Source organism: Hippoglossus stenolepis, chromosome 3 (genome assembly GCF_022539355.2).
Source record: "Hippoglossus stenolepis isolate QCI-W04-F060 chromosome 3, HSTE1.2, whole genome shotgun sequence".
Classification (NCBI taxonomy): Eukaryota; Metazoa; Chordata; class Actinopteri; order Pleuronectiformes; family Pleuronectidae; genus Hippoglossus; species Hippoglossus stenolepis.
Genome location: NC_061485.1, coordinates 2,878,824 through 2,903,265, shown reverse-complemented (window position 1 = coordinate 2,903,265; position 24,442 = coordinate 2,878,824). Strand labels below are relative to the sequence as shown.

Sequence of the window (24,442 nt, the reverse complement as noted above, 5' to 3'; positions counted from 1 at the left end):
CGCCCCGTAAAGGGTTAAAGATGGCTACGGGATAAGTGGAGCTCGTTTATCGCAAATTTGACAGAGGCAGTTAAATGGTGAGTTTTCACTCCAGGCCGTCAGTCTGGGGAAGCAGACGAGACTCTGCACTGCTCTCCACACCTCCTGCGCTCCCGACTCTCCCCTGCTCCTCTCCCCTGGTTTATGGCGCCTGCCTCCTCATCTCAGCCCTAAATCTCCTGCGTGCAGCGCCACAAAAGGAGAGGAGGATCTCCCCTCCTGTCGTCCCTCACCTCAGCACTCATCGTCTTCATCGTCTTCTGCTCTGGGCCTGTGAGATTATCTCCTCCACCTCATCCATCCCTGCCGCTGCTGCTTCCAAACCCCCCCCCCCCCTACGTCGCTGCCCCTCTCACCTCGTCCCTCGCTGTGGAACTAAGTCTTCGCCCCGGCGCCCCTGGAGTCCCTGCAGATGTCCGCAGCCTGGCGCTGAAGCGGGCGTTTGCCAGCAGCCCAGATGCATTTGCGACTCTTTGCCATTGTGATGTCGTTGCTGTGCGAGGTGATCAGGATGGGGTCTGGTGTCGTGCAGAAGCAAAGTGGTGAGTGGGCGACACGAGGGGTTTTATTTGGGGGGGTTATACATTTAAAAACTTTGGACAAGTGGATGGACTCTGTACGTTATACACAATGGAAACAGGCACAAATTGTTAATCGGACTCAAATTTTAATTCTGATACATCAACGTTGTACGTTTACTACGAGAAAGTTGAATTAATAAATAATGAATAATAGTAATTAATGTAATTTTCACTTTAAAACATTTAGAAAAATTGTAAAAAACTGTAAAATGTCTTTTACCATCATTCATCATTAAGCACTTGTTGTTTTTAATAAGAGCAGAGGTTTGTGCTTTTTATTAAACTGTTCTTTTTATAGTACATTTGTGATAGTAAAAATGTAAAAACAGGTTTTTGCCTTAATATCAATTATTTAAAATAAAAATATTAGATAAAAATAACAATATCAATATTTATGTATTTGATCGAACGCAGAATAATGAAGAATTAATCCAGAGGAAGAGTTTCAGCTTCCAGATTTAACAATGAACAATCATTTCAATAAATAATATTAAAGAATCTTTTACGACGTCCAGCGGTCTCCATTACCGTTCGACCACTTATTTTACATTTCATGACAACTTTTGCTTCAAATCCAGAAACAACACATTTTACTACAACACACTGAGTCCCCCGACATGTACTCGTAAAGGCCCCAGTTATCTTCCGGCTGAGTTGTTGTGTCGCTGCTCGTTAGGATCTGAACCAACAGACGCTCGACAGCGGTTGGAAATTCAGTATTTAAAAAAATCTGAAAATAATATGCAGGTGTTGCATTTAATACAGATAAATGATAAAGATTGGAATTAGAATTTAAATCATAAAATAAAAAATATCTAAAAGTAGAAATCCACCACTTTATACATTATATTTGTAATTTACAATAGTTACATAAAATGTACAAATTCTAAGTGAAGAGCTGTAGAAAATTTGAAAATGAATGTTGACAATTAGACATTTGATGCGAATGGTTCAGCAGCTTTGAGCTCGATAGCGTTTCAGGTCTGAAAGGTCAAACACTGGTTGTGGCTCTTTTCATTCATGTTGTTTTATTCGTCCCTCTTCAACAATCCCCCTCTGCAACATCTGGACTTGGTTCATTTAGCTGTGAAATAAACACACACAGCTGAAAAGGTTCAGAGCGGGAAAGCTGAACTGTAGAAGTCATCGGGCCATTATCACGTCCATTAGTGCGAGTTGTGTTTTTATAAGATTACTGCAGATAATGTTCAGCACCTGTGACTGTTTTACTGGAGAATTCAGAGGGAGGGACGAAGAATAACTGGGGCTTGTGTCCAGAGACAAACGGTCGGATGTTTGGCTTCAAGTCCTCGAACGCAGGAACTTAACACCTGCGCATCCACAGTTTCTTTAAAGCTTCTTTGTGCCAATTAATAATCAATCGTCACTGGAGATTCAAGGCACCGACAGTGAATCCATGTCACCGTGTGCAAACGTTCAAGGTTCTGCTGTTTGAAATGTTGGGTACATACACTCCACTGTCTCATTGGAGTCCTGCTGGAGGAACACAGTTATTTACATATTCTGCTCACACTAAGTTGATAGTTTTAATAAGTGTTATTACTTGAAAGTCTTTATTTATGTGCTCTGATGTTCAGAAACACTTCTGCACAGAACTCCCTTCTTCTTCTGCTCTGCTACAGAACAGCAGTCGTGCTGCACTGACAGAGAAGAAGTGATTTACCCGGCGTCCACTAAGATGTTAGCATCTTGGCAATATCTCACACTGTGAACGAGGTAAACAGGTAAAACGGGGACGTGTATCGACTTCAGTGTCAAGAGGTGGCGCTAGTGTTGCTATTTACAGCACGAGCAACACAGGGCTAGTAGCATACAACTGTTAAAATATGTTGTATAAGTTGTTATCTGTTTGAATGCATTGGTTTCGGATCGTTACTGTTTCCAGATGTATCGGACTCTGGAAGAGAAGATGGTGTTAGAACATCTGTACAATCAACAGTCAATGAAAACAGTTTCACTAGTGAGTAGATCAACAAGTTGATGTGACTGATTATTATGGATCTGATGAGAAAAACACGACACAGACACATTTGATCTCATTGTGTTGCTCCATTTTTAGGGATCATGGTTTTCGGTTGTTTTGCATAATTGTGTTAATTGACAAGAAAGATGAGAGTTGGTTTCTTCTGACATCTGCCAGAACTGAACCAGGAACCTCGGGGTTCCTATCTGCAGACTGACGGTGTCTCGGTGCAGCTGCACAGGATCCTCAGCTCAGCTCAGCTCTGCAGAGTGAATATGAAGATGTAACACAAGCCGCTCGACCGACGCGCTGCACAAACCCGAGAAGTCACGTGGTGAGAAATGTGTCAAATGGCAGCAAGTCTCAAACGCAGCTGCTCTCAATTGTCTGGACATGCGCACGTGTGTAATTAGGAACCGCACATCTTGTGTTGTTTTATCACATCACCCCCACCTGGCACATTTTTCTAGTTAATGTATACATTATGGTGCATTGTGGGTATTTTGGCTCCATCTACAGAAGTGGCTGCTGTGTGTGTTACTGGAAAATACACCCTAAAACCGAATTCCTTCTGTGAATGGACAAGGGATTTAAAATTAAAACGTGGAAAACAAGTGGAGAAACATGGAGGGGTCACTACATGGATTCATGAACACGCTTTGACCTGCGGAGCCACAAGATCGCAACCCAATTGTAAACCTAGGGAAATAAAAAAGCGGATCCAAAATCGTCTGAGAACGAATTAGCGTCCAGAGGCAACAGCCAATCAGCTGGGTCTTGTGAATCGACACAGGGTCCAAGAATCCCTCCTCCATTCTCTGAACAACGTTTACAGTCCGACGAGTTTCTCTTAACACAAGAGTCAGACTAAGACTAAGATTAAATTCAAAAGTAGATTCTTTCTGTCACTGTGTTCTCCACACGTACTGGTGACCAGCGGGGAACCAAAGCTTCAAACGTGATTTATCAAACTGGAATCGGAAACCACAATGCTAAAGGCCCCAATCGAGAGAATCCAAACTCCAAATGAGGAAATATCTTCTGTAAGAATGAGTCCATAGAGACAGCATCTAACTTTGAGAGCATTTTCAAGTTGGGACTGAAGTTTAAGGTAATTGTCTTTGTTGCATCGTTTACATTCAATCAGGTTAGTTGTGATTTCGCACCAAAGTATTTTGTACGTACGTCCTGTCGTCATCACCTACGTGAGACCTTTGATTGACGTTACTTCTTGACGAGTCGTCAGTATAAACTTTGTATTTCTGACGCAGTGGGGAGAATCTCAAGAGACTCATTCTCTCCGTTGTCTTTTTGAGAGCAGCTCACCCAACTTTGGCTGAAGCTCAGAATAAGATTCACTTCTTGTCCACTGTTGTCTTTACCTTTTTTCTACCGTCTGTTATCTTTACAGCATCAGCTCAGTGTAAATTCAGTTTTAGGGTGGAAGTCCCGTCTGCGCTCTAGCATGTTTCGCAGAGATCCCAGCAGAGCTCGTTACACCTGGTGCTGGTTAAAAACCCCGTGCAATCCCATGCAAGGTCAGAGGTCACAGTTTTTACGCTACCTAAACCTGCCGCTCCTCTAAAAGTCCCTTAAGCCTTCAGATCGATAGCACATGTGCAGAGAACTGTTTCTCAGACAATGGGTCGGGGCCTCAGAGTGAGGTCCCACAGCTCAGGGAAATGGGTCCCTGGGTTATTCTGAGGAAATCTGCTCGTTTCTTCTCTTCACTGAACTCTTCTTCACTTTCGTCTTTATCTCTTCAGTCTTTACTCTTGATTATTAGAAACCCTGCTCCACTCATACTGAGCCGAGATCACCGGAGTACGTTCGCTGAGCATAATGCGAGTTCAGAGGTCGCCGGTCAGTGCTGCAGATGCAAAGTGCTAATTGAACATCATCAGTCTTTAAGTTGATCAGGCTCCTTGATTTGTTTTCCCGTGGTTTTTGCTCGGTCGTCATGTTTGACGCTTCTTGATTTTCCCAGACAGACCCGTTCCTCCGGCCGCGTGGCTGAACACACGGCGATGACCTCCGTGTGTTCACTGTCAATAACATGTCTGAACAGCTTCGAGTGGCGTGACCCCCAGAACACATGTGTCAGCTCCTTTACAGTTTACATTTCTCAACTCAATATGTCATCATTGGCTGACAGGGACGGACCGAGTTCAAAGAAGCAGGGAGAGGCGCAACTTGTTTTTGCCAGAACTCAGACGACCAAACCGGTCCGTCCGCTGCAGCTCTCGCTTTCCCACAACCTCCCTCCCATCGGTCAGTGTCACGTTTAGATCCGTGTGATGAAGGTCTAGAAATATCCGTCTATCGGTGGCGTCAGGCTAGTTTAGCTGCCGTTCAACTGGAGGTTCGAGGGCTTTGAAAAGCAGCTGAGTTCTGGATTCTGCATTACTGACGAACTGACCTCATGTTCTCTCTCTGCAGTGCATCAATTAACTAATAACAACTGGTTAATGGTTCATGAACTGGTTCATTCACGTTTGTCAGATATCAGTAACCACATCAAGACTTGAAGAACAATTCTGTGACTTTATTTTATCAATGACAAGGAAAGTCTGTTCATCTGAGAAAGCCTTTGTCCTCAGAGCCTTGGAAACACTTCCTGAGAAGAAAGGAGTAAATCTGCCGAACAGGGGACGACACAGATGAGTAACAGATACTCAACGATTGGTTTAGTGAGATTAGCACCAGAGCACAAACCTCTGCCAAGGACCTTGTCTCACAACGATGAACAAAGAGATGAAAGGAAAATCCTAAATCCTGCTCTTTGTGGGAATCTGAGCCAAAATTTGATTACAGCAGCAGCAAATAGGCCACACCCCCCGTGGTAAGCAAATTTAAAGTCCACTCTATTGACGATGACTCATTGTCTCAACTGTCATTTCACTTTTTTTCCCTGCAGCCTCAGCGTTTGCCTCAGACATTGAAATGTTAGGTTTGGTCTGTGGATCCTCATCAGCTTCAGTTTCTAAATCTTCTTTCTCTTCCTCGAACAAACAACAAACCCAAACGTTAAGTGAGTCGATGAACAGTTAGAATTAAAGGCTTCATGTGGAGTAGGTCCTTTTCTCTCTAGGATCTGAAACATGGTGTCCACGTTGTGCTGTTGCATTTACCCGCCTGCAGGTGATTCTGTCAATCAGCCGATGTCGGGGTGACGGCTGACGGACAAATTGACCGTGATGGATTTTTTATCGTTCACCCAACTTGTTACTGGAAAGTTCAGTATTGATCTGTGATGTCCGATCTCAGTTATTTATTGAAACCTACACTGATTCATTCTGGTCGTTAGTGAGTCCACGATGAACCCAGTGAACCACAGCCTCATTAGCTACTATTTATTTCCTGCCTTTTCCAGAATGTCTTAAACTTTATGGGCTGTCGGGGAGAGCAGCAGTAAAGTTTGGAACAAGCAGTAACATGTATGTGTATACAGTGAGTATATATATATTTATGTATATATATGTAACATGAGCTCTTAAAGGTTGGACCTTTAAATCAATATTTCTTCTTTTACCAGAGTTAATTTATTGAAGTAAATAGTTTTGCTACTTAATTGTCAGCCCCAGTTCCTTTTCTTTCATGTGCATGTTTTAATATAAGACGATTTAAATCTTTGACATCAGTTATCATCAGAAGAAGTAATGAACAGTACACGGGCTTCATGAACTGTGACCTTTAATGACCTCTGCTGTTGATCCGGTTCTCTCAGAGGCCGACAGCCGGACACTTTGAGGATCAGACGATTGTTCAGACTCACGAACACTCAGCGTGTTTAGTGTCTCCTCCTCTGCAGATTTAGTCCATCGTTCCATCCCTCTCTCCATCTGTCCATCCCTCTCTCCCTCTCTCCATCTCTCCATCCTTCTCTCCACGTACCGCAAGAAAAGTAAAAGTGACCCTTATCATCACATTGAAAACGAAGCCCTCTCCTAATCCGCGGTGTGACCTGCAGCCCACAGAGAGACACCAGACGACTGTCGGAGCTGTCTGGAGTGTTCCCGTGACAACGGCTGCGTGCGTTGCCCCGAGCGACTCTTCCTGTTCCTGCAGAGGGAGGGGATGTCTCACCACGGGACCTGTGTCCACGCCTGCCCGGCTGGACACTACGGACAGAGAGGGAAGGACATCAACCGCTGCACCAGTACGTTCTCACACACAGGTTGTTCCACCGGCAGAGATCTGACTCGTCACGTCTCACATTGTGAGACAGACTCTGTATCGAGGTCCTGCCCCCTGCATGTGCTCGACCAATAGCAAGCCAGTTTCAGCTGTCAATCACTGAACATGAGCCGTTGATCATACATCAGTCTAATCTGTAGAACAGGACCATCTTTGAGAAATATATATTTAGAGAAATTACTTTTAACAATCCGGTCTTTTTTGTTGCTCATATCAAATCTTAACCTGAAATCTTATTGATTTAAACTCGTAAATAATCTCATTGAGGAAGTGAAGATGTCACAATTCAACCTGCTGCAGTTTAATGAGCTCTCACGTCCAGAGTGACAGCTGCCGATCAAGACTCAGACAGATTCATGATGTCTAATATTTGTTTGTGTCCCTCCTCCCAGAATGCCGCTCTCTGGACTGTGAGCACTGTTTCAGCCGGGACTTCTGCACCAAGTGTAAAGCCGGCTTCCTGCTGTACAAAGGAAAGTGTCTGACGAGCTGCCCCAAGGAAACGTTCGCCCACCAAACCGACTGCATAGGTGAGTCGGACACGTCACGACCAACCACCGGACGACACACAGCCGAGTGCATCCCTCCGACAAGCTCCAACAGCTCAGACCGTGTCGAAGCTTCACCTCGATTATTATCTACAGGCCGTATTCTTGTCCTGCCAGTTTCATAAATAACCAATAGATGTTCTGCTCCATTGCCGCCTCATGTGGCTCTGTGCAGCGCTTTCTGCAGCACGCTCACTCGCTCGCTCGCTTGGCCTTTGACCCGGAAAGTTGTTGTGAAAGCAACTTCCTGGATCTGCATGGACATTTTAAGGGGTTGTTTTCCATGTCGCATCCTTACGAATTGAGCTGTAACCCGTCGAGCACTTTTTGCTTAATCCTGCAAACTATGACAAAAACCAAAGTGGAGGTAATCATTTTAAAGTACACAACAGGGCAGGCATTATGCCATGCTCCAGACGGGGGGGCAGAATCACGGCATGGCGGTTTTCTGTCAATGAAACTGTGATTATTGTCGTTATGCCGATAAGTGTCCGGCATGTCCATCGTCCAGTGTTAAAGAAGAAGCAACGGTGCAGCTGTGAGCAGCAGAAACCAGAGCAGGTTCCTCCTCTCATGACGAGGAACATGGGCAGAAACGACCGACACAGCACGACACACAGATAATTCGAATAATCCCGTCGACCGGAGCATGAACAACCCGGTTCCTTGTGAAACGTCGCTCTCCACACACCTCAGGAATCCAGGTGTTTGTACGCCGTCGTCCAAATAACCCACAATTCACTGCGTAACACCTGTGTAACCTTTGGTGACTCGTATCCCGTCTTAATGGCCGTGTCAGGTTACCGTCTGACAGGAACAGAAAGCCCGTTGACCTCAGGCAGCATTAAAACGTAGCTCCGCTCTGCACCGTGGGCTTCAGGGGAGAAAGAGTTTAATGAGCTGCAGACCTGCTGCTTTTATCTGCGTCTCCGTGTTCACTCCTCTCGCTGTGTTTCATGTGTGAGCGGTCGAGGGTCCCATCGGTTGTGGTCTGAGGAATTTTCTTTGCTTTACATCGAGCTGCAGATTTTTTTGGGGGGGAATAGTGGCTGTTGATTGATCGCACCTGTTTTGGGGGAAACTACACTCCAGGACAGACGATGAAAGAAGAGACGCAACCTTGAAGTGGTTCAGTCATTTCAGATCTTTGCTCTCGAGGAAGTGGTTTTATCCAAGTTTAAACCGTTTGACGAACAATAGAAACGCTGATGATGGGTTTCTGGCGTTTATTCTCTATTTATTTAAAATGTGTGTGACAGCAGTGGGATGTTTAAGGTCAAAAAGAAAAAACACAAAATAAACTTCACGCACATCTAAGCTCCAAATTCTGACTTGAAAGATTGAAAGTTTTCTTCTGAGAACTGTCAAGAACTTATCTCTCTCTTTATGTTTATCTTCCAGGTAAATCTTTTCCAATACGGAGCCGAACTCTCAGTAAAACACACGACTCAGGTTGAGTTTCAGCATCGATCTTCACATGTGGTTGTGTATCATGCCGCCTGTCGAAGCCAGTGAGATATATGGTTGAGCTCCTCTGTCGGTGCAGTTCAGACCTCCACCTGCACCGGCCGTGGCCCCGGTTGTTTCTGGGCCTCTTGTGCTTCACGGTGACGTTAAAGGGTTCCACATCCCACCGGTGCTGCAAACCTCCAGCAAAAAGTCATTTCATCTGAGCTCCGACCACGATAATGATGATTATCTAGAGATGATTGTCTGATCTTGGCCGAAGCCGCTGGTTTTTCCGTTGTGGAAAATGTTGCAGTGGCTGATTTCTTTGTGGGTGACATCACTCATCAGCAACCAGCGAGCGTAATGTCCCGTCCGTTTCTTCTGCTGACATTCAGATGGAACCCTGACAAAGTGGTTGCCAGGGCTCTGAAGGAAGCATTCGTCTCAATAGAGTCTCGGTTGTAATTTATTGTTTTCCTCATTTCTCTGAACTTTGTATCCCTGCATGGAAAAGCACGTCAGGCCAGGTCATTCTTTTCAATTAACAGAAAACTTCCTCTGGTTATAGTTCAGAGTCTGAACACTTTCCACCTCAAAGGGTCATTTTAAAACAGTTGTGGTTTCTAAACGGTGTCAGAACCGAGGTCCGGGACGTCCACGCTGCCGGCCCATGGGATCGACTGGGGGTCACACACAAGGTCGAGCGTCACTCGTCGAAACCAGACGAGCGTGAGGCCGGGTTTGGACAAAAATGTTGGAATGATATTCGGGTTCTGTTCGGTCACATTGATTTAAAACAAACAATAACCCTGTGAGCCAGGGACAGAAAATCACAAACTCAGTGCAGATTACGTTAAAACATCGAGCTCACGTCGGGATTGGCCACAAAAAAACACCGAAATTGCACCGAAATCTAAATTGGGATTCGATCCAGTTTACGTTGGCCGTGTAGGAACCGCTGACTTGCACCAGATTCTGGTCCACAGCTCTTAGCTTTCAGGCTCTTGGCCTGAAAGTGCTCGAGCCCTTTTCCTCTTTCACGATATCATCGTCTTCTTCATCCTCAGGAGCCTTAATGCACCCTAATGGATTCAGAACATGTGAAAGTGATTAAGCGTTTCTGCTCTTTAATTTTTTCCCCCAGTATTGTTGTCTTTTAAGAATCTGGTTTTGTCAGATAAAGTAAACGTGGGTCTGTTGTGTGTTTCTCTCTTAGACAACTGTCTCCCGGCTCCGCTGGGAGACTGGAGCGAGTGGAGCGTCTGTCTCCGTGATGGCGCCACCTGTGGCTTCAGGTGGGGGATGCAGACCAGGACTCGGGGGGGCAGGACGCCGGAGGAGAACGCAGCTCTGCTTTGTCCATCGCACAGCGAGACACAAAGGTGCAGGATGAAGAAAAAGTGTCCCACAGGTGAGGACGGACGGACGGACGGAGGTGACAGGAGTGAACCGTTGGTACAAAAAGGGGTTAAAAATATTTAACAGCTGTTATTTATCATTTCAAAATGGAAGCTTGGGCAGAAACCATTTCTAATCAGTTCCGTCTGATACAACCGATCATTTAGTTGATTTATTCTTTATTGTGTTGGACGGCCAACATCTGTGGATTCCCTGCATTGTTGGGTCTCGTGTTACGAGCTGTTCTGATGCACGTGTGTACTTTATAAGGCCAAGTAGGAGAGATTGGATCCTATAAAAAAACATAAAACATGTGCCACTTCCAGTTGTGGGCGGATGTTTCCACCGTCCGGCAACATCAGCGGAGAGAGTTTTCAAAAGTCCAGGATTATTGGTGATGAGTAAGAAAAATCATACAATCAAACGTCAGAAGGACTTTTAATTAAATCTAAAATTATAGATATCATGATGCAGAACTGAGAACACGAGCAACGAGGTGTCACTGTTCCCACGGAGAGTTTCATCAACCGTCACCAGGTAAAGACGCTGTTGGATGTTTCCTGTCCAACGACACATGAAACGATTTCCTGATGTTGCCATTGACAACAAGAAAATGAAAGTGATGTGATTTAAATCGGCGCTTAGACCCCCTCATGATGTCATCAAGGTTGAATGGGGGCGTGGCTGCACAGTCTAGGAACTCAGCTGAGCTCCACCAGGAATGAGACAGAGACTGGAGGGAGACTGAGGAAGAGGAGGGTCACAGGTGTTTGAAAAGATGCATCAATATCCCGAGCGGTTGTAGAGTTCATCAGAGGACACACACCTCAAACGTCTCCACTCTCATCCAGACTTTGTCCTGAGAACTGTGGAAGAAAAGAGTTACAGAGGATGATGAAGAGATCACCCTCGTCCTCCTCTCTCTTGCATTTCTTTATGTTGGCGGCTCCCGGGGGTGAGATAGCATCTTAAGCCATCGCACCTCCTGAGCTTCAACTCGTGGTGTAAGCCTTTTACGTTACCTCCATCCAAGGACATCCAGCCTCTCGGATTCGGTTTAACTCGCAGAAATAGGACGAGTCGTGTCCAGGGCGTAATTCTCATCATGTGTTCCGTGTTTCTTCGACCTGAAAATAGACTTAAGACAAGAAAAGGGATATTTTCTAAGCTCTGTTGTGGAGATGCTGTCAGAGTCGGTTAGAATTGCAGTGAGAAGAAAGAAACAGTGATTACAGTCCCTTATTTTTAGGCTTTGCTTCGTCAGCAGTAGAACGTTTGTGTCAGAGACAGTGTCTGGATCTTGTTTTTCAACTCTGCGTTAAATTAACGATGAACGTCTTTGCGAATATATTCCACGACATTCAAAAGAAAAGCTAAATTGGCGGCGATCTCTGCTCCTCCACTAAAACCCAGTCGTTGTTTATTGTTCCATTTTGTTCCACTTTGCACAAACAGCGGGAGAAGCCGATAAAAGAATTTCAACGTGCAGAGGAATGTACGGAGCCGTGTTCTATTTCACTTTTTCCAAAGTGGCGAGAAAGCCAAACGGTAATTTCTCTTTAGAGCTCCGCAAATATTGTGTTTTCAGTGTGTGTGTGTGTGTGTGTGTGTGTGTGTGTGTGTGCATGCCTGTGTGTTTTCCACAATGGAAGGCATGTCATTTGAAGTAATCATCATTATCATTGTCAGATCGTATGTCCGGTGGCATTAGCGCAGGAAGAAATCCGATCCAGCGGAGTCTGGCGCTGGGATCAGACCCGTGGACCTAATAGCACACATCTGGGATAAAAGGCTGCTGTGGCATCTCCTTGACATTCCTCCGTTGTTCCCGATTAGACGACTCTGCCCGGGTGTTGTCTTATTGTTTTCAGATGACGAGGACGGGTCTCATCTCTCATTCACTCTTTCTTTTTTTTTCTCACTGCATCAGCAACACGTCACACGAGGGCGAAACCCGGCCGAGGGTCCGTCGCCCGATTTCCCGACAATTTAGCATCTTACAGCTAATATGTACGTTTCCAGAGCCACGTCCGTTATCTTATCAGTGACGTTCCATGAGCGGGGGGGGGGGGCCCCAGCGGTTAAAGACTCCTGATCACAGGTTCGAGTCCCAGTGAAGGGTGCGGAGGTGGAGATGCAGGCGGTGCCGCCCCAGTTCCCTGCAGAGACTCTGTGGTTCTGGTTTAGACGTGCCCTGAGTTCAGTGTTAGCACATCTTCATTCAGTTTGTCAGCGTGCTAACGCCGACCACAGAGAGCAGCTGCAGCCTGGGGGTGTGGAAAGTAAAGTACAGTCACAAAGAACAAAGAACAGTGGCTGGGGGTCAGAGGTCAGAGGTCACCGAGGGGATTACCATTCATCCCCAGAGAGAGACTCGCATTTCTCGCACAAAATCTCATGGCAGTAAACGTGATGGACGAGCAGATGTCCGCCTCGGGGGGGCAGTAGAGGGGCGGTCGACAGATCGCAGAGGTCGTTAGGAAACATCGCCACGGGAACCGTTAACGTCCGGACAGGAATATCACAGGGAGGAAGATATTCAAGTCTGAGCTGAAGACAGAGACTCCTCCCCAGAGACTGGAGGAGAGACGTGAGGGGACATGAGGAGACATGAAGAGACTTGAGGGACTGAAGAGACTTGAGGAGACTTGAGGGGATGTGAAGGGACTTGAGGAGACATGAGGGGACATGAGGAGACATGGGGGGATGTGAAGGGACTTGAGGAGACATGAGGGGACATGAGGAGACATGGGGGGATGTGAGGAGACTTGAGGAGACTTGAGGAGACATGAGGAGACTTTAGGGGACATGTAGCGATGTGAGGAGAGACGTGAGGGGACATGAGGAGACATGAGGGGACATGAGGAGACTTGAGGAGACTTGAGGAGACATGAGCAGACATGAGGAGACTTGAGGAGACATGAGCAGACATGAGCAGACATGAGGAGACATGAGGGGACATGAGGAGACGTTCCCTAAATCACAGAGGATGCTGATTCTTTGTTTGATGAGTAGACTTTATCTTGTGATATCTAACTTTTATAGTTTTACATGTTCAACCATCGTGTGACTGAGAAACATGTGAATCAACCAGCAGTTGTATCAGGAAATGATTTTAAACTCCCAGCGTACTGGTGAGTTAATAATAATCCAGACCATGCGTTGGAAACACGTGTCTGACTGGGAGCAGCAGCAGCACCGCAGCTTATTCACCATACGTGCCGCAGATCCGTGTTGTTTGTCTGGAGTTGGCCGGGACCAGTGAGCAGGATCAGGATGTGTGAGGCTAATTAAACGGGGGCACATTAACCCGCAGGAGAATAAAACTGCTCCGTGCCTGCTCGGCCGTGGACTCCGGGATCCGACTCCAACAGACGGTTGTTGTTTTTGTGTTCCTCCGCTCCGCGCTCAAGTATTCAGCTCATAAAACAAAGCAGCCAAAAGCACAAGATAGGAGCCTGGAGGCGTTTGATCAGGATTTAGTGCTCAGCATTTCACCTTTACTGCAATTTGAAAAACCAGGGTTTCGTCCTGTCCACATGTTGCTGCGTCCCACGGCCTCCTCTTCTGCATCTCGACCTGACAGACGCGGCTGCAGACACATGCTTGGTGTTAGTGTGAAAGCTTATTAAGTTGTAGTTTACGGCGGTGATAATCAAAACGGACTGATTTACTCGACTCCCTTTTACAGACGGAGCCGCGGCGGTGCAGCTCTTATTCGGGACACAATGCATTTCCCCTGCTATAAAACTGAGGAGGCTGCATAGCTGGTGTTTTACGACGCAGCGCAACACACACGTAAACAGGAGGAGAGCAGTTCTATCTGTGGTCCAAGTGCAGCAGCATCTGTCTCACATCTATATTAGGCTCCAACACACTCTGTCAAATATCCATCCTTCATTATTATTCCATTAGTGCAGCGGGGGGATTGTTTTAAAAACTCTGTTAAGTAGAAATGACACAAGTCACAACAGGAATCCAAACTCCCTTAAAGCCTCTGGAAGCTGCAGAAGAAGAAAAAGCCTCGTTCAGACAAGTGATTCCTCTCGGGAGGAGAATCCTGCTCCAGCCGAGCGTCAGAGTTTAATGAATTAAATGAAATAAAAAAAAAGGTTCTGCACGCTACAGCCAGCTCGCCAAGAACAAGCTCCACACACACACAGAGCAGGACGCTGGATCCACAAGTCTGAGTGCGGCTGCTCAGTCAGAAATCACTAACATCCCATAATACTACCAGGAAATGACCCCGGTGGAAATGTGAAAAGAAAATCGGCCTGTATTTATAGAACATCACGTCACATCTTATTTTGATAGGGCTTCAGTGAAAACTGGAGGATAAACGACTTCAAATGTTCAAATGTTCAAAACCCGTTCACTCATTCAGTCACTTCTCCCACAGCTCATCTGTTTCCTTCCCCGAGGAGCTCGTTCATTTATCTGTTCATTTATTTGTTCGTCGGCAGAATTACACAAAATATACATACAGAGCAGCTTTTTCTTTATTAAACTCTCTGGAAGGTTTTCACACCTAACGTGTTAATTTGGCTTCAGTTCTGTAGAGGAGGAGGAAGTGAAGACGTGTCGTCCATCTTCATGTACTGGGTTGTGGACAAGCTGAACACCAGCCTGGTCTCTAATATCAGATCAATACAGATGAGTGAAACGGCCCCCTGCTGGTCAACTGCTCCGTGCTGCATATTTTATATAATTTACTTCTCCCTCCAACAGCTCGAAGGGGGGACAGTGATATTACCCAGATCAGTTTTGGAGACCGGTGGGAATGAGCTCATTTTCTGCTTTGGCACTTTCAGCAGAAAATCTGAACTCAGCTCCTCTCGGTGAAGACCGGAACTGACCCAGACTTGAGGGGGTGTGAAGGGACGTGAGGGGACATGATGGGACATGAGGAGACATGAGGGGACATGAGGAGACTTGAGGGGACATGAAGAGACTTGAGGGGACATGAGGAGACATGTAGATATGTGAGGAGACTTGAGGGGACTTGAGGAGACATGAGGAGACTTGAGGAGACATGAGGAGACATGAGGGGACATGAGGAGACATGAGGAGACTTGAGGAGACATGAGGGGACTTGAGGAGACATGAGGGGACATGAGGGGACATGAGGAGACATGAGGAGTTCCCTAAATCACAGAGGATGCTGATTCTTTGTTTGATGAGTAGACTTTATCTTGTGATATCTAACTTTTATAGTTTTACATGTTCAACCATCGTGTGACTGAGAAACATGTGAATCAACCAGCAGTTGTATCAGGAAATGGGAGGAGTCCTGAAGGTGCTGATGCTGGGTGTCATTCCATCACGAAGTTACCACGGCAACCGTCATTCATTTCCTCCGTTCGAACAGAAAGAGATTCTCTCCTATTCATTTTTTTTCGGGGGCAGAAGTTAAACCAGAGCTTTAATATTCGGGACTGGAAAGATTATAAAGAACGATCTCACGTCTACTCACAGCTCAGACGGATCCTGCCTGACAGACGGGGAGTTACTCAGATTACTCTCTGCTGCTTCCACATGCAGGAGTGTTCTCATCTGGAAGCACGTGGATCTGGGCGGATCTCACAGTGTAACACAACACACACCGAGAGCCGAAGTGCATATTCCCCCATGTAGCATATGCATCAAGTTATTGCACAGTGGTCCTGGTGCAGCCGCGGCCTCGGGGCAACCGAACCCTGCACGACAGGTCCTCATTAGAGGACAGGGAGCCGCGGTCCGTCTTCCTCTGAGTCCTCAGTCTGAGAAACGCCGAAGTGAGAGTCGGTAGTTTCTCCCTCCGTTCAGGGGCCGACCCGAAATGAGAGAAGTGTGTTTCTAGGTGGATTCCATGAGGTTTCGTGTGCGTGGGACCGATTCACTTTTGTCTATAAAGTCAGAGACTCCCTTTGCTCCACAGGTGGTCCTTGTATACTCTGTTATACAAAATTAATATATATAATGTATACATCTATAAGTTAACATTGCCTCTATAAAGCAGCAGGTGTCTTTGGTCCCTTGAGATTTATTCTGCTCGACGCCTCCTCAGCTGATCTACTCTACGTGTTGAATGATAATTAGGAGCAGGTATTTATATTTTATTTTATTATAAATATATAACGTCTCCCACTGCACCTGATGCTTTATATTTACCTTTACATTTGTATCCTTTGGTTCGAGTATAGATAATATTGATATGATGTGATTATTTGTGTGATATGAGACGGACGTGGCTCAGGGGGGAGACTGGGGTTGTTGTTGTTGTTGTTGTTGTTGTTGGCAGGGTTGGTAGTTTGAGCTCTGGTGACCTTCAAGAGTCTTATTTAGTGTCATGAGGTAAAAAACACAAATACATTTACGTATAAATACATCTTAAATAAGAAAATAAACCCTTTTTACATAAAGTGTAATTGCACGTGATTTCTATCAATCAGCCTCAAGATGAAGATGTGGTTTGAAACATCTCAACAACCATTGGACGGAAAGTCGTGATAGTTTTGTTTCCTTTCGTCGTCGCCAGATTCAGAATTCAAATGATCTAATATCCTCTGTGATGAAGTAGCTGAAAGTCTTCACTCTGTGGATCATCTCAGCATCTAATTGATTTATTGGGGCCAAACGTTGTACAGACACTAATGGCTGCCAGAGGAAGAGTCCTAATGGTCTCGGTGATTCTCTGTTTCTCCTCGAGCACCAACATCAGGTTCACATTTACGGCTCCGAGTTAAATGCCTCAGCGACTCGGATGGATTGCCATGAAATGTGTTATTGACGTTAACGCGCCCTCGGGATGAATTCAAAAGCCAAGTATCATCCTCGGTATTTTTCATCCGCGTCAACGTCGGGTCAAGATCTCACTTTGCAACCCAAATAACTGACGGCATCGGAATCATGTGTCGCGTCGTTTAGCACCAGTCAGCTGGTAGCATGGTAATCATTACACGTGCTAACCATCAGCACGTTAGCATCGTTATTACGTGCACGTTAGCATGCGATCCAGTGCTGATGCCCCTTAGCTTCAGACAAAGGAGAAATAAACCTTGTTTTATTCCCGTCTGCGACGTCACCCTGGGAGCGTTTCTTCTGAAGTGGGTGATTTCGTGCAGATGCATCTTTTTCCTTCAAGGTCGTCCGGGGAAACTTTTGGAATTCGTCCGGTGCGACGGCGGCTGTCGCACTCTGAGCAGGAGACGACGGGGTCGACCCAGCCGCTCTTTGCCGTGTTGCGTATTTGTGTTTCACGTCGGGCTGCATGTTTGTGTGTGAGTCCGTCCACATGGTTCCACGCTGCTTCGTAATGCTGATTTATCTCCTACCCTCCTCCCTCTGCAACATGTGGTTCTGAGCGTAACTCTGCGTTGTGCAAGGAGTCGGTTCAGGCTCAAGAGGATAAGGCCGACATTTTTTGAAAAATCCTGCGGCTTTGTCGAGTAAATGTTCGACCGCGGAGACGACAAATATTGTCTTGATTTAAAGGGTCAGTTGAGTTGTATCGTATTCTCTAATGTGATCCAGCCACACAGAACGTCAGAGGCAGAGTCCTGCTGCTGATGTTCACAGCTCGGGAAGAAACAGAAAGTCGAATCTTTGTGCAGTTAAACACAGAAATGTTTTATTGGTCAACTGTTTTAAATCCGTCCACCACCTGGAAGGTTACGATTTGAATCTCCTGTTCAGACCTGGTTCAGGTTAACTTTGCGTTCACGGTTAAAAACAGTTGCTTTTAAATAATTTGATTTAAAAAACCTCGGTGAAAGTCGCACTTTGTTGGTGAAGCCGGATCTCTGGCGTGAAGGAGGGAAGTTATCTGAGGTTGCTTGTAGACGCAGATTCACTGTGTATTTTTAAAAGCCAATATTCATATCTTATAATGTCTGTTTTTCATTAAAGTGAGATTATCTGACTTTTATTAAGAAGAAATAACATTTTTTCCTCTCGCAGATGAAAAGTGGATTTGGCTGCTGCCGTCGTGTTTGGTCTGGTTATGCAAAAAAAAAAAAAAACGTTTTCAGACTTTTCATAAATTTTTCTATCTTATAGTCAGTTTGCTGATTTAGTGACTCGTCTCCACTTGATCTATTCTCCTTCTCTTTTTTATCAATCACCAATTTTTTTACACAAGCCCATGAACCCATTAAACTGCAGAGTGCTGTTCAGGGCCGTGTGTACTTAATGTTGTATAATAATTTTCTCTGCGTGTAAATCGTCTCTATAAATAAAACCTGTGTGCCATTATTCTTCTTGTTATTATTATTAACTGCCCCATAAACACTGGACGTCTCCAGCGGTGACCCGTTGCTTCCCGTAGAGTCGCTCTCTTCTCGCTACACCGCCACCACGGATTATTTCTCATTAGCAAATTCCTGTCGTCACGAAAAAAAATAACAACCCGAACGTGCCCACGAACAAATAAATCAAAATTTACGTCTCGGTTTCGAAGCTGAGACGTTTTTTGAAACGACGCTCCGGTTTTGGGGGCGGCGTCGTCACATCAGCACCGACACCGGCAACACATGGAAGAGCTCAGCGTCTGTTTTCAATGTTGGACTGCGACGTTCACCCGGAAGGGGGAACTGAGTGTGTCCACGTTGTGGTGCGGTCACACGTTCAGTGTGAGGGCTGTACAGAAGTAAAGGAGCCACAAGGCCAGTGTGTGTGTGTGTGTGTGTGTGTGTGTGTGTGTGTGTGTGTGTGTGTGTGTGTGTGTGTGTGTGTGTGTGTGTGTGTCCCTGTGGTTAGGGCTGTTTTCCAGCGCAGCACTTGATTCAGTAAAGATGTCCGAGGGATGTTCACTCTCACACAGCAGCAACTAGTGATGAAGACTTAAGATGAATTTAAATGCACGACTACTGAAGCCATAATATTTTGCCCTCGAGCGTCGCCATCTTGCATCAGGTGACGTCGTTGGAAGTGAGGGTCTGTGCCGCAGCGGTCGGTGGACGGAGCCGCGATGAAACCGGAATGAATCGAACAGATCTTCTCGATTTTAGGTCAAAACAGAAAAGAACTTGATCTCTGAGATTTTCCTCGAACTGATAAAAACATTGATTGTTTGTGATTTGATTTACGGGGGAAACGTTGACTTTCGCTCTCAGGAGTCCGTGCAGATGTTTGCAGAGAAGAATCCACGATGTGTAGTGAGGGACGGACTTTCAGAACCAGCTGCTCCCACTGAGTCTGCTCAACATGAAATAACCTTTAACTTTCTCCAAATGTCTCAGACTTTCTGCCAAACTCCACTTTGTTCTTGTTTGTACCTGCGAGTTTGCAAAACTTCACACATGAATAAACCAACAGAGACCAACACGGACCACATGGACACGTTCAGTTAGTTACGTCCACCAGGAGCACGCACACACTCGGGCTCTGAGGAACATACGAGCAGCACATGTTCCGCTAACACTCGTAATGTGTAGCAAATGTAAATGTGCACACAGGCGACGTGCACAGGCGACGTGCACAGGCGACGTGCACAGGCGTTTCAGGACAGCCTGCCTTCCCAATCAGCAGCACAGCATCCAGAGTCAAAGTGACAGCTAGTGTCAGGGGTCGTGACGATGAAGAGACGACTGGAGAGGAGGAGGGACGGCCATGGAAAAGGAGAGGAGAGTTTGACTTGAGGACGAGGACGAGGAGGAGACGAGGGGATTTAAAAAGTCTGATTTGAGAAGACGGGCGCTCGTCTCTAATGAAGGGCAGATGACGGCGGGGGCCTGACGCTGCAGCCTTCCTGTAACCGAAGGGGCCGAGAAGAAGAGGTCGGGTGTAAGCAGAGCTGAACCTCCTCCTCCTCCTCCTCCTCCTCCTCCTCCTCCTCCTCTTCCTCCTCCTCTGACACGACAGATAAACAACAAAATATTATTCAAAGCAACGTGTGAGAAGCAATCGGCAAACGACCTCCAGCCTGGAATTAAGTTCATGCGATGTGTGATGTGTCCTTGAGCAAATCAGTGCGGAGCTGCAACCAGCCGGTCTGGACCGACGATGGGAGCGACTGCATGACACAGAAAAACACATTGTGTGTCTGGATATCAACACAACATCATGTGTTTGCTTCATACGTCGTGTTTGTCAGCGCCACAGGTTCGATACCCGAACACACTTTACTCCTTCCCTTATTGTCTCTAGAGGTAAATACAGAAGTAGATCTAAGGGAAGGTTTATTTCCCAACATGATACATGAGGAAAATAAAATGTGTTTTTAGGAAATTATTCTGAAACGAGCAAATTGAGTTTACTTCCAGATCCCAAAAAACGTTTTAAAAGTGGGCGCTCACGGTTCCGCTTCATCAAAAACCCCAAAGCTCATCCAGTTTTTTGTTCTCCTCCTTTCCTCTTTCCCTCCTTCCTGGATTTTCTTTTACTCTCTGAAGTCAATCGACGTCTGAATCAAACTCGCTGCAGCTTCTTACACAAAACGACTGCACTTTTAAACTCCGGCCAAAAACACTGAAGCTCTTCCGCATCAAAAGCACATTTTCTATCATGAGAGAGTTCCACACACATTCATCACCTCCGTGTATGTGTGTGTGTGTGTGTGTGTGTGTGTGTGTGTGTGTGTGTCCTGATGTCCTTGTGTTCATGTTGTCCCTGAATTCAAAAAGCCACAAGTTTTGATCTAAACCCTCAGACTTTTGAAAAACCCGACAGAGAATCAGATGCGTCTGGGAGTCGGATCCGTTTCGTCACGTCACATCTTCGCTGACCAGAGTTTAAAAGCCTTTTTTCTCTCCCTCTGCAAACTCGTGGCCAAGATTCCCGTCTCCGAGCAGCAATACATCAATGAGAATATTTCACTGACACTTGACCATAAACCTGCAGAATCCAACGTTCAGCTCACGTCACTGTCAGTGTTTTGTCCCGGATCAGAATCTGAGGCTCACAAACACCTGAGCGACATTTTCCCAGCGTGCAAAAAAAATTTTTCCGATGTTTTGATGAAACGTGAACGAAGGAATGCGTAACTCACAGAAACTCTGTTGTCTGTATTCGAACACGTGACGTTGGAGGTGCAGAGCAGCTGTTCGAACGCGGCTCAGGTCTGAGGTCGGCAAACCTCCGGCTCTCGAGGCGCGTTGTTAGTGTCAAACTAACGCAAGACAGAGTTACTGGATTTGAAGGTGAACACATGTGATGTGTGAGATATGAGGTCACTTCACACTCTGAGGGTTCTCACACCAGCGATGCTCGTTCTCCTTCCAGAGTTCCCTCCGGGGGAAACAGAACTGAAAAACACAGAACGAGCCTCAGGAGAACACGCTGCTCTGCTCGAGCCCGACAGGCATCCTGACGTTTTCTGGAAGGGCCGCGAGTGGGAACGGAAATCTGTGAGTCAGCAGCTCCCGACATTCTCTGGAACGTTTCCCCCGCCGCCCCCTAGTGAAATATCTGGGAAATGGATTCACAGAAAATAGAAGAATTCCCAGTAAGCGAGTGGACGTGTTGATGAGGTTTCGTTTGACGGTTCGTATTTTCTCATCATGTGAAAGACAAACACCAGAAAACTCTCAATGGTAATAAAAGACTCTTGGATCCAACCCTTTGTCCTGATCCCCCCCCCCAAACAAACAGACCAACAGAAGGAGAAGTTCTTTGTACTTGTTGAATGTAAAAGTTTGTTAGCTTCGCTATCCAGCTTCAGTTGTTAAAATCTACGCTGGAACCCCAAAAAATCCAGAATTTACTGAAAACAAAGCTGGGATTCAAACCCACAACTGAGAAATGTTGCCCTGGACTTCATCGTTGGGGCTCTTGTACTTTCCCCCCTTTCCCCCATAGATCCGAACCCGTACAGATCCAGGGTCAGCGGGGGGTCAGCGGGTCACAGGCCTAACGTAGACGAGCAAAGACAAAACAAAAGCATTTGCACCATTTAACGTTTTTCTCTTTCATTTTTTTCACTCTAATCTTTTATCCGTCAGAAAGAAGACAGAGTAAAAAAGGACTTGGAAGAAAGAGGGAGAGAAAACTCCTGCAGCTCCTCAGCAGCAGCAGCGCCGACGCCGACTCGCCGGGAGGAAGCTGAGGAGGTGACGGACACGCGACGAGACGAGCGACGAGACGAGCGACGAGACGAGCGGCTCAGCACGACACGTGTCAGCGATTTCAATCTGAGACCAAATCAGTGTTTGAGGATGTTTCCGATCAGACTGTTCGTTATTAAAAACATCAGAAAGTTGTTTACTGGAAACTCCAGTTGATACTATGACTAAGAAATTCTGTGAGTAACGATTTCCAGAGAATGCTGGTGACTTGGTGATCGTCAGCAAACATCTGTCCCCCCGGAGGATCCAGAGTTTATCTGGTGTCCGACCACAGAGACGGATCAGTTCCTGATTTCGCAGTCACAGAATATTAAAGTTTGATCCGTGCGTTTATATTTAAAAGAGAGAAAAACAACTTGTGTGAAGAACTTTTCCTTCAAATCAAACTGTAATTAAGTGGCTGACGTGTCTTTTTAAGGTAAAAGTTTTATTTCCTGCTCTTCCTCTCCTCCCGTTTGCTTCTGTCAGTTTTATATTTAACAACATTTCTATGACGAAATGGGATTTTATTCCACAACATGAATGTACGTGTCACTAAATGTAAATATGGTTGATGAGCTGACTGCAGATCTGTAGCTTCTTGCAGACGCGTGACTTTCCGGATTTAAAAAAGCTTGAATTTGTAACTTTCTGTTTGTGACATTAAGATTGTGAGTAAAACGCTTCCTCTGTGTTTGTCTCCGGGCTTCGTGATTCTGCGATTAGAGATTCATGTTTTCTTTTCATCGTGACCTTTAACATCTTTTTATTATTTCCCCCCCCTCTGAGTCTGAAGAGAATCTGCGGACGATTCACTTTCAGAGCTGATCAACGTGAAGTTAATTTTCATATAAGTATATCAACGAGTTTCTAAAGAGGTGGATGTTGCTGTTGTTGGGTTTGTTTTTCTCTTTTTGGTGAAATATTACAACTTAAAACCTCTTCAATTTGCATCTTCAGCAGCAAACAGAGAAAACAAGAGCGTGAACAACACGATGACGTTTAGAACTTCGAATAAAACTCTGTTCAAACAACCGGAGCAAAGTTGAAAAATGAAAAACAAGGTCGATATAAGTCAATATTTCATTATTGAAATAAGTTATCTGCAATCTGGGAGGTGTTTCCCCCCCCCCTCAGGTTTTTCTGAACTTTATTATATTGAGTAAAATGTCATGAAGCATAGTCATGGTTCATGAGATTTAAAAAAAATCGGTTGTATGAAAGTGAAAAGTGGTGAAGATATGAAACATCACATGGAAAATAAAACGCGTCTCCCCCTCAGGTCGATGCTCGGGAGTTTGAGCCTCAACTCAAAGTGCTCGTTCTCCTGTGACGGAGGATTTCACCTCTCGTTCTCCACCTCTCGTTCTCCACCTGCTCAGTTCACTCTACACAAGTTAATTCAGAGTCCATGGACGAGTCAGCGAAGACGAGGGAAAGTTGAAAGTCATCTTTTATTGCACAATAAAAGATCACACATACCATGTTCTGACTCATGAGCTTGGTCCACATGGGAACACAGAGAGATATAGTTACAAAGAGGAACCAAAGAAAGAGGGAAGGAAAGAAAGATCAAAACCAACCACGGGAACGTTTCCTCGGTAACGACCAGGTTCGGTCTTTTCTCCACGTTTAACAGAAACAACCTCGTGAGTCGCGCTCGGATTCTTTTTGTGTTGAGGTGGATTCACAGACACGTGATGAAGCGTTTGTGTTAAAGGACTGAGATCTGTGAGAGTTTGTATTTAAAGGACTGAGATCTGTGAGTATTTGTATTTAAAGGACTCAGATCTGTGAGAGTTTGTATTTAAAGGACTCAGATCTGTGAGTGTTTGTATTTAAAGGACTCAGATCTGTGTAGGTGAGTGTTTGTATTTAAAGGACTCAGATCTGTGAGTATTTGAGTTTGTATTTAAAGGACTCAGATCTGTGAGTATTTGTATTTAAAGGACTCAGATCTGTGAGTATTTGTATTTAAAGGACTCAGATCTGTGAGTATTTGTATTTAAAGGACTCAGATCTGTGAGTATTTGTATTTAAAGGACTCAGATCTGTGAGTGTTTGTATTTAAAGGACTCAGATCTGTGAGTGTTTGTATTTAAAGGACTCAGATCTGTGAGTATTTGTATTTAAAGGACTCAGATGTGTGAGTATTTGTATTTAAAGGACTCAGATGTGTGAGTATCTGCTGCAGCCTGATAGAATTGAAGAGTTTTGACGGGGGAG

The 24,442-nt window shown here is 45.5% G+C and overlaps 1 protein-coding gene across 1 annotated transcript; it reads left to right on the top strand.

Annotated features, from left to right (window-relative positions):
* Positions 1-117: 117 nt before the first annotated feature.
* rspo4 (R-spondin 4) lies at positions 118-22,909 on the top strand. The gene is made up of 5 exons (XM_035152379.2): positions 118-581; positions 6,575-6,763; positions 7,194-7,331; positions 10,015-10,209; positions 22,115-22,909. The coding sequence occupies exons 1-5, from the start codon at positions 497-499 to the stop codon at positions 22,216-22,218; spliced, it is 711 nt and encodes a 236-aa protein (XP_035008270.1). The 5' UTR covers positions 118-496; the 3' UTR covers positions 22,219-22,909.
* The last annotated feature ends 1,533 nt before the right edge of the window (positions 22,910-24,442 follow it).